A 9161-nucleotide genomic window follows, 5' to 3' on the forward strand; every position below is an offset into this window, starting at 1 on the left:
CAGGTAATTAATGGGAATTTTGGGTATCATCTTGAGGTTGTGGTTTAAAGGTAAATAATTCCTTGATAAGTTTGAATTGCCCTAATTCCCTGAAAATTTGTGGGGGATGAGAGTTAAGTACAGCCTGGAGAATCTCTACTTGTACCTTCCTCCTCCCTTTCTCATCTATTTTTTTACCCGCAGCGGATTACAGGCTCCCAGCTTTCCCCCCAGCTCCAGTATTTTGGTCAGTCACTGAGTGGCGGTCAGGACCTCACAATGGATGGATTGGCGGACCTGGCTGTAGGGGCCCAGGGACACATACTGCTGCTCAGGTGAGAATTTGGTGCACTCTACTCTTGAAGAAGTTTCCTTGCTGTATGAAGTTTTCTGATGGTCCTTTGGTGTCCCTGTAGATCCCAGCCAGTGCTAAGAGTTGTGGTGACCATGGAGTTCACACCCAAGGAAGTGGCAAGGGATGTATTTGAGTGTCATGAACAGGTGGTGACAAGCAAGGCTGCTGGGGAGGTCAGAGTCTGCCTCCTTGTCCGCAAGAGCACACGGGATCGGCTAAACGACGGTGAGGCTTGGTGGGTAGGTCTCAAAAGATTAAATGACTAGGGGCATAGATAGGTGGCTCATTTCAGTCTGCCCAGCCTCTAGTAATCCAGAGGAAAGTTATGATGGGCTCTGATAGACTTTTCCAAGCCGGGTGAGAAGCCCAGCAAAACTCACCAGAGAAGCGAACATGTATAACCCCCTTACACTCTTCATTCTCCAGAGAACTAAGGGCCCCATTCCTGTGAACAGATTAGGTTCATTTTTCTTAAACTGTGAGAGAACTCATTTGATGAAATAGAATTGATGTAGCAACTCATTGGTGACCTGAAATCTCCCCTTGTCATTATTCTCAAAGAATAGAATTGTGCCTCTGGTCGGGGAAGAGTAATGACAGTACTTGAAAGAAGTGAGAGGAGGAGAAAAAAAAAATCATCTTTCTAGCAGCAGTCTTACTGGCTTGAGGAGATAATAAACAGAGATTGGGGCAGTCAACATGGATTGAAATTGAAAGAAAAGTTTTGGAGAATAAGGAGTTATGTAAAAGGCACCCCAAAATCTACACAGAAATTTCTCTTAAGTCATTGGCTGACTCATAAGCCACAAGTGTCCAGGACAATACTCCAGGCAATCTAGTAGAAAATAGCAGCTGAAAACCTAAAGAGCTGAGCAGAGAATTAAATACCTTCCCAGTGCTGAGGAGTCAGATTTAAGAGGGGCCTTGGTAAATACCTTGGTCTTTCCATTAAGACAATGAACAGTAACCAAGGGAAATAATAGGTAATAGAAATAGACTCATGGGTGATTTAGAAATCAGAGTGATCAGACAGAAACAAAAAATAAAATCCCCCTACAAGTAATATATTCAAGAGAAAAAGGAAAGGATGGGAAACTTCAGGAAAGACCTGGAATTCATAAGATAGAATCAAACTGAAATTTTGACACTGAACTATTCAATGACTGAAATTAAGAATTCAAAAGATTTAATAGCAGCTTAGAAGCAGAACACAGAATTATTGAACTAGAGATAAGTTAATTCAAAGTATTCAGATTAACACACAAAGAGAAAAGGATGATAAATACAGACAAAATTGTAAGAGACATATAGGATATGGTGAAAAATCTAACAATGTAATTAGAGACAGAGGGAAGGAGAGAGGGAGGGAGGAAGGAACGGAGAGAGAGAGAAAAAGAGTGTGGGGGATAATCAGAAGAAGCAATAAACTAACAGTGTTAAGAATCTTGAAAGGTTAAGATTCTTTAAAAATAATCAAAGCAGGATAAATATAAAGGAAGCCATACCAAAGTACATTATAGTCATATTGCTGATTACAAAAGACAAAGAGAACAAAAAAATCTTGAATGAAGCCAGAAAAATACAATCAATTTTCTAATATATAATAGAATAGCTACCTTTTTTTGAGCAATTACTTTATGGTCACAATTTTATTTCATTTTTTACCATTGGAAAGGTATGATTATTATCCTGACTTTGAAAATAAGGAACTGAGACTCAAAAGAGGTCAGATAACATGGACCAAGTCACACAGCTGGGGAGCAGAGGAGCTGGGCCTCAGACTCCTCTCTGCCTGATCTATAGCCCAGGCTCCTCACCACTATGCTGCTCTGTTCCTTCAGGAGAAATCCAGAGCATTATCACTTATGACCTGGCTCTGGACCCTGGCCGCCCACGCTCCCGTGCCATTTTTGTTGAGACAAAGAACAGCACACGCAGACAGACACAGACCTTTGGCCTGAGGCAGAAATGTGAGACCCTGAAGCTATCATTACCGGTGAGCAGGAGAGTGGCCAGATCCCTGGGCTGAGAATGGGTGGTCTTGGGAAGCTGAGGAGGGCATATTCCCAAATCCCCACTATCTCTCAGGTTTGTGTGGAGGACTCAGTGAGCCCCATTGCCCTGCGCCTCAACTACACTCTGGTGGGGATGCCCTCATCCTCTTTTGGAAACCTTCGGCCAGTTCTGGCTGTGGATGCTCAGAGACTGTTCACAGCCTTGGTGAGTCCTTGAGTTGGGGCTCTACAGGGTCATGGAAAACATCAGTATTTCATTTCATTTTATTTCTGACTAATACTTCTGTTATATGGGTGGATCACATTTTATTTATTCATTCATCACTTGATGGACATTGGTGGTGTTTCTTCTCTCCTATTCTTATCACTGTGTCTCCTTCCTCTACCTCCAGGTCACCTTTAATGTCACATTTATTGTGGGGTCTTATGTTGAAACTTATTTTACATAATTTTATTTCAACATTTTGTTTAATTGTTTCACTTCATTATTTTCTTTCCTTTCATTTTATTCTCTTCTATTTTTTTTTTTTCACAGTTTCCCTTTGAGAAGAATTGTGGCGATGACAACATTTGCCAGGATGACCTAAGCCTCACATTCAGTTTCATGAAGTGAGTTTCTTTTCCTCATTGCCTCCTTTGAACCTGTGCATGATGTAGAACCCTGTTCTTCTCCTGGCTCCTAAGGGAGCCTTCGGAGAACAGCTAGCTCTATTGGAGCTCTATTGGAGCTCTGTGTGCTGCAAGGTCCCTAGTGGCTACTCTGTCTGAAATGTCTCTAAGTGCTGCACTCCCTTTCCACTCAAACAGCCTTCCCACAGGGAAGCCCTCAAGAACCTCCTGGCATGTTTTGTTGTCCCTACAGCCTGGACACCTTGGTGGTGGGTGATCCCCAGGACTTCATTATGACTTTGACTGTGAGAAATGAGGGTGAGGATTCCTATGGGACTCAGGTCACCTTCTACCACCCATCTGGCTTGTTCTTTCGGAAGGTGTCAGCAGCCCAGGTAGCCAGGTCCTTCTTAGGCCCAATCTGACCTTTGCTTTCCCCATCTTCATGGCTGCTGGTTATTAATACCCCTTTCTGCCTCCTTTGCCTTCCAGAACCAGCACTCACAGCGATACTGGCGTCTGTCCTGTGACTCTGGTTCTTCCACTGAAGGGCCTGTGGCTTTGAAGAGCACCAGCTGCATCATAAACCACCCCATTTTCCCAGGCAACTCAGAGGTCTGAGCTACCAGCTCTTCCTCTCCTTTTATCCATTGTCTTCATCTGGAATTCTCCTCCTCCTCCTCTTCTTCCTCCTTCTCTTCCTTATCCCCTCTCCTTTTTCCTCCTCCTTCTTCTCATCTTAAAAATTGAAGATTCTTTTTTTGCAAAACAGCTTTTGTTTTGCTATTGGCGATTAAACTCAGGGGCACTCAATGACTGAGCCACATCCCCAGCCCTTTTTTGGAATTTTATTTAGAGACAGGGTCTCACTGAATTGCTTAGTGCTGTGCTGTTGCTGAGGCTGGCTTTGAACTCGCCATCCCCCTACCTCATCCTCCTGAACTGCTGGGAATTGCAGGCATGTGCCATTGCGCCTGGCATCAAACGGCTTTGCTGAGATATAATTCACATACTATAAACTCATCCATTTAATGTAGACAGTACAGTGGCTTTCAGTATACGCAGAGTTGTGCATCCATTGTCATGATCAGATTTAGAGACCTTGTTATCAGCTTTCCACCCGCTGATTTACTTATCTCTATAGATTTGCTTATCCTGGATATTTCATCGAAATGGAAACATACAGCATGTGATTCTTTGGAATCAATTTATTTGAATTAACATTGTATGTTCAGGAATCATTCACCTATCAGTACTTCATTTCCTTTTATTGCTGAATAGTATTTCCATTGTATGGGTGGATCACATTTTATTTATTCATTCAACAGTTGATAGATATTTGTGTTGTTTCTTCTCTCCCATTCTTATCACTGTGTCTCCTTTCTCTACTTCCAGGTCACCTTTAATGTCACATTTAATGTGGAGCCTGATGCTTTCCTTGGAAACCAGCTACTCCTCAAGGCTAATGTGACCAGGTGCGCTGTCCCTGCCTCTCCTACGTACCCTCTCCTTTGAGGCCCCAGCCCCTTGTCCATAGTGAACCTTTCCCCTTTCCTGATTCTCCATTTAGATCATTTGTTCATTCAACAAATACTTACTGAGCACTCACAGTTGTGTTGAAGGCTTGTGGGACAGTGGCAGATAGGACAACTGTGGTTCCTGTCCTCACAGAGGTTATAGACACAGAGGTTATGTGGCACAGATAGACAAGAAAACTGGCAATCATAATACAGTATGAAATGAATGACTAGATGGGGGATGTCCAGTGTTCTTGGGAGCTTGGTGTTCAGAGAAGATTCCTGAAGAAAATATATTTAGTCTGTGAGTCAATCACTTAAAGACAGGAACTGAAGGTGGGCAGAAAGACAGACAGAAAGAAGCACCTACCAGGCAAAGCCTAAAGCCTGGAAAGATCAAGATGTGTTTGAGAATGGCCTGAGCACATGATATAGACTTAAGGCACTGGTTATGGCCATGTCACAAAATGTTCCATAAGTGGTTTAAGGGAATTTGCAGTTTAACTTATCAGAGTGACATGATTATATTTGCATGTTAGAAAGGTCACTTTTCAGCAGGGCTGGGAATTGGATTGGAAACAGTTTTAAATTCAGAGGTCTAGTTAGAAGTCTGTTTTAGCCACGGGCCTGGGCTATGTAGGGGCAGAAGGGAGTTAGAAAATAGTCAGGTTTAGGATGCAGAGATAATAGGACTTGGTGACTGACTGGAGTTAGGAGATAAAGGAGAAGGAGAAGAAAAGGCTGATTCTCAGTTCTTAAGTGCTGACTAAGCTCTCTCTTTCCCTTCAGTGAGAACAATATGCCCAGGACCAACAAAACAGAGTTCCAACTGCAGCTGCCTGTGAAATATGCTGTCATCACAGTAGTCACCAGGTGCAGGCCCCCAGCGACCTAGCTGAGCCTTCTCCATTGGCTGGACACAGCCAATTGTGTTCATGAATCTGTGCTTGTGTTTGTGTGTGTGTGTGTGCGTGCATGTATGGTGTGTATGTGTGCACGTGTTGCTTCTGTGTGAGTGGCCTAACTGGCACCCACCGTGTCTCTGACATGCATCGCCCTGCTCTTGCCTTCTCAGGGCTGCATTATCTATGTGCCTGCTTACTCCTTACACACTTAGCCTGTGAGCCCCTTCCAGGGCACCCCTCATTTCTGTCACTTCCTGTTCTTTCATTCTTCCTTTAGTACTGAGGTTTCTACCAAATATCTCAACTTCACGGCCTCAGAGAAGACTAGTCATGTTATACAGCATCAATATCAGGTGAGCACAGGGAATGTCTGGGTCCTAAGAGGATGTTGGGGAGGGAAATTTATGTGAAGAAAATATATAAACAATGATGGAGATGGGAAATGTGTGTGCCAGACACAGCTCCAAGGAAGATCTCACTCTGCACACACACAAGCATATATATCGGTATGTGCACACATACCTACATGATGAACTCATTTTATCTTCATAAAGACTCTCTGAGGCACTGTTGCTACCCTCAGTTTACAGATGAAGAAACTGGGGCTCAGAGAGGTTAACAAAACCTGTCCAAGTGCCAGGCGCAGTGGTACATGCCTGTAATCCCAGCGGCTCAGGAGGCTGAGGCAGGAGGATCATGAGTTCAAAGCCAGCCTCAGCAAAAGCAAGGCACTAAGCATCTTAGTGAGACCCTGTCTCTAAATGAAAAATACAAAATAGGGCTAGGGATGTGGCTCAGTGATTGAGTGCTCCTGAGTTCAATCCCTGATACCAAAATAACAATACAAAACAAAAAAAACAAACCCTGTCCAATGCCTCTCAACTAATAAGTAGACTAGCCAGGATTTAGGACATGCCTGTCTGGCTCTCAAGTGTGTGTTTAATGGCTATTCTCTCCCTCCCAGAAAGGGAAAGGACACTTGGGCCTTATTTAGGTGTACTGGGCTCTAGGAAACAGGGAGGCTGAGTCCAAGAGTTGGTGGAGTACAAGTCCAGAAGCCTGATCTCTCATTCTTCCCCTGGTGTAGTTCAACAACCTGGGCCAGAGGAGCCTCCCAATCAATGTGACCTTCTGGGTCCCTGTCCAGCTGAACCATGTGACAGTCTGGGACCACCTTGAGGTCATCTTCTCCCAGGTGAGTCTGGCTGGGCCTGAGAAGTGGGTCTGGTTCCTCCCTCCATAGTCTTGATCTTTCCTAAAATTTGTTTCCTGCACTGGACTTTGGAGGCTTTCTGACCCTCTCCTGGATCCAGGCTGTTTCATCCTCCCATTCCTTTCTCTTCTCATGGTGTCTTTCTTTCCTCAGAATGTCTCAAGTGCTTGCCATACTGATAAGAGACTCCCTACCCACTCTGACTTCCAGGCTGTACTTAAGAAGACCCCAGTGGTGGTGAGTAGCCTCAGGAATACATGTAGACCCTTGGTGGTCCCCTCATTGGAGCTCAATATGGTCTCTTGACTGAGGGCTGAGCACCAATGATGATCCTGCATCAGCTTCCTTATCCATTTCTCTCTTCTCCTTTTCCCCCCTAGAATTGCTCCATTGCTGTCTGTCAGATAATCCAGTGTGAAATCCCATTCTTTGGCATCCAGGAAGACTTCAACGTTGTCCTCAAAGGCAACCTCTCATTTGACTGGTATATCAAGGTATATGGGATCCTGAGACTTTGTGGGGCACAAATGTGATACTTCAGGACCCCAGACCTGGCTATTGCTCTGCTCTTTTCCACAGACTTCACATAACCACCTCCTGCTTGTGAGCACAGCAGAGATCTTGTTTAACGATTCCATGTTTGCTCTACTCCCTGGACAGGGGATGTTTGTGAGGTCCCAGGTAACTGGCTCAGACACAGAGGACTGTTGGAGGGAGGAGAGGAAACTGGGTTTATCAAGATAATTTCTGGTCAGGGAGGGAGAAAAAGAAACAGGTGGGGACTCAAGAGTGAGGGCTGGGATACTGGGAGAGATGGGGAGGGAACAGCCTTTGGGTTCAGGGGGAGTACAGGTCTGATTGGGGAAACCTCCAGAAATTTGGCATCTGTCTGCTCTGATGCACCTCTTTTCTCCTCTTCCTTCCCCAGACAGAGACCAAAGTGGAACCATATGAAATTCACAACCCTGTGCCACTCATTGTGGGTAGCTCCATTGGGGGTCTGGTGCTCCTGGCCCTCATCACTGCTGGACTGTACAAGGTATCCCCTGGTTGGCCCTCTTCCTAACCCTCCTCCCATCCCTTTGTGTGCAGAGGTTTGACTCCTAGTACTGCTGCTAGCTGTGTGATCTTGGGCAGATTAGGGCCTCTCTGTGCCTCAGTTTCTTCAGCTGTAAAACAGTTATCAATACCCATTTTGTGAAGGAAATTGGGTTAATATATGTAGAGCAACTAGAATGGCCCCTGGTACTGAAGGACTGTCATAGAGGGAGTAATTCTCCTATTTTATTTTATATTTCTTTCCTGGTTCCAACATTGATGGGATTTCCTTTCCTGCCTCATTTTCCCCAGTTCCCTTCTACTCTCTGCCCCATTATTTTGTACTGTTCTTTATCCTTTTGTCCCCACTCTTGTTTTGCATGACCCTTGCCTTTCCACTGGCTTCTGTGGTCCTTACACCTCTGTCTCTGCCCCAACAGCTTGGCTTCTTCAAGCGACAGTACAAGGACATGATGAATGAAAGTGGCCCCCAAGAGGCACCACCTCAATAACAGCTCCTTCTCCAATGCATGGTCTCTTTGACAGCAAGCAGGACTTGAGTCAGACTAACATGCAAGTCCCTAGGGTGCTGAACAGACATGACCTTTAGGAAACTGGTATATTTATGTCTCATGAAGACCTGCTTGGGCTTCCATTTGTGTGTATGCATAAATTGTGTATATGATTCAGGTGTTTTCAGCACCTCTTGGTCAGAAGGTAATTGGCTGGGGGACCTGGGGTTATGGCTTAACGGTAGAGCACTTTCCTAGCACATGTGAGGCCCTGGATTTGATCCTCAGCACCACATAAAAATAAATGAAATAAAGGTATGTGTCCAACTACAACTAAATAATATTTATAAGCCCAGACAATTACCTTATTATTATTATTTAATAATAATAATAATAAAAAATAATAAGGTAATTGGCTGGGCTTCCTTGTGTGGGGGTAAAGATGCTGTTGTGCCTTCTTCTGAGAAAGGTGATGGCAGCAGCCCTTGTGGGCGAAAATAAAGGGAAATGAAGCAGGAGCTCCACCCTTTGACAAAGGAAGTGACTTTCCTGTGTGGGCAAATGAGCAGATCCCTGGAGCCTGTGAAGCCAGAACTTAAAGTACACAGAGAAGCCATGGAAGGAACCAGGAGCTTGTGAGCTGGCAGGATTCTGTCCAAATCCATTCCATACTAGAGTCAGTGGGCCCAATAAAGATGTCCAACGAGGAATGATAACCCTCCCTTTATTTATTCGTTTATTATTTCAAAGTTACTTTTCTTTTTGAATTGATAAGCCTGTCCATCATACAAAAATTGAAAGACATTCAAGAGTGAATGGTGAAAAGTCTCTCTTCCCTCCTTGGGGGGCAGTCAGGGTTATATATCTTCAAAATTCTAGGCATGTGCAAACGCACACACAAACACACATACATACAAGCCTTTTTTTCCTTTTACACAAATGGTAGCATACTTTGTACTGTTCTGTATCTTACTTTTCCATTAATAGCTCAGATTGTTTTATGCCAAGATAAATTATT

At 44.2% G+C, this 9161-nt stretch overlaps 1 protein-coding gene across 3 annotated transcripts in view; it reads left to right on the forward strand.

Moving 5' to 3' along the window:
- Window positions 1-8859, forward strand: part of Itgam (integrin subunit alpha M) — a 45944-nt gene extending 37085 nt beyond the window's left edge. For all 3 annotated transcript variants that reach the window (XM_015491355.2, XM_015491356.2, XM_048789835.1), the window contains 16 exons: window positions 184-314; window positions 396-559; window positions 2176-2330; window positions 2423-2554; window positions 2885-2958; window positions 3212-3353; window positions 3451-3573; window positions 4354-4433; window positions 5265-5348; window positions 5658-5733; window positions 6468-6575; window positions 6747-6830; window positions 6974-7087; window positions 7173-7274; window positions 7522-7632; window positions 8072-8859. In XM_015491355.2, the coding sequence (XP_015346841.1) occupies window positions 184-314; window positions 396-559; window positions 2176-2330; window positions 2423-2554; window positions 2885-2958; window positions 3212-3353; window positions 3451-3573; window positions 4354-4433; window positions 5265-5348; window positions 5658-5733; window positions 6468-6575; window positions 6747-6830; window positions 6974-7087; window positions 7173-7274; window positions 7522-7632; window positions 8072-8143 (1752 nt within the window). In that variant the 3' untranslated portion in view covers window positions 8144-8859. The remainder of the gene's footprint in view (window positions 1-183; window positions 315-395; window positions 560-2175; window positions 2331-2422; window positions 2555-2884; window positions 2959-3211; window positions 3354-3450; window positions 3574-4353; window positions 4434-5264; window positions 5349-5657; window positions 5734-6467; window positions 6576-6746; window positions 6831-6973; window positions 7088-7172; window positions 7275-7521; window positions 7633-8071) is intronic.
- Window positions 8860-9161: the final 302 nt, after the last annotated feature.

The sequence above is a fragment of the Marmota marmota genome, unplaced genomic scaffold (assembly GCF_001458135.2).
Source record: "Marmota marmota marmota unplaced genomic scaffold, marMar, whole genome shotgun sequence".
In the NCBI taxonomy this organism is placed as follows: domain Eukaryota; kingdom Metazoa; phylum Chordata; class Mammalia; order Rodentia; family Sciuridae; genus Marmota; species Marmota marmota.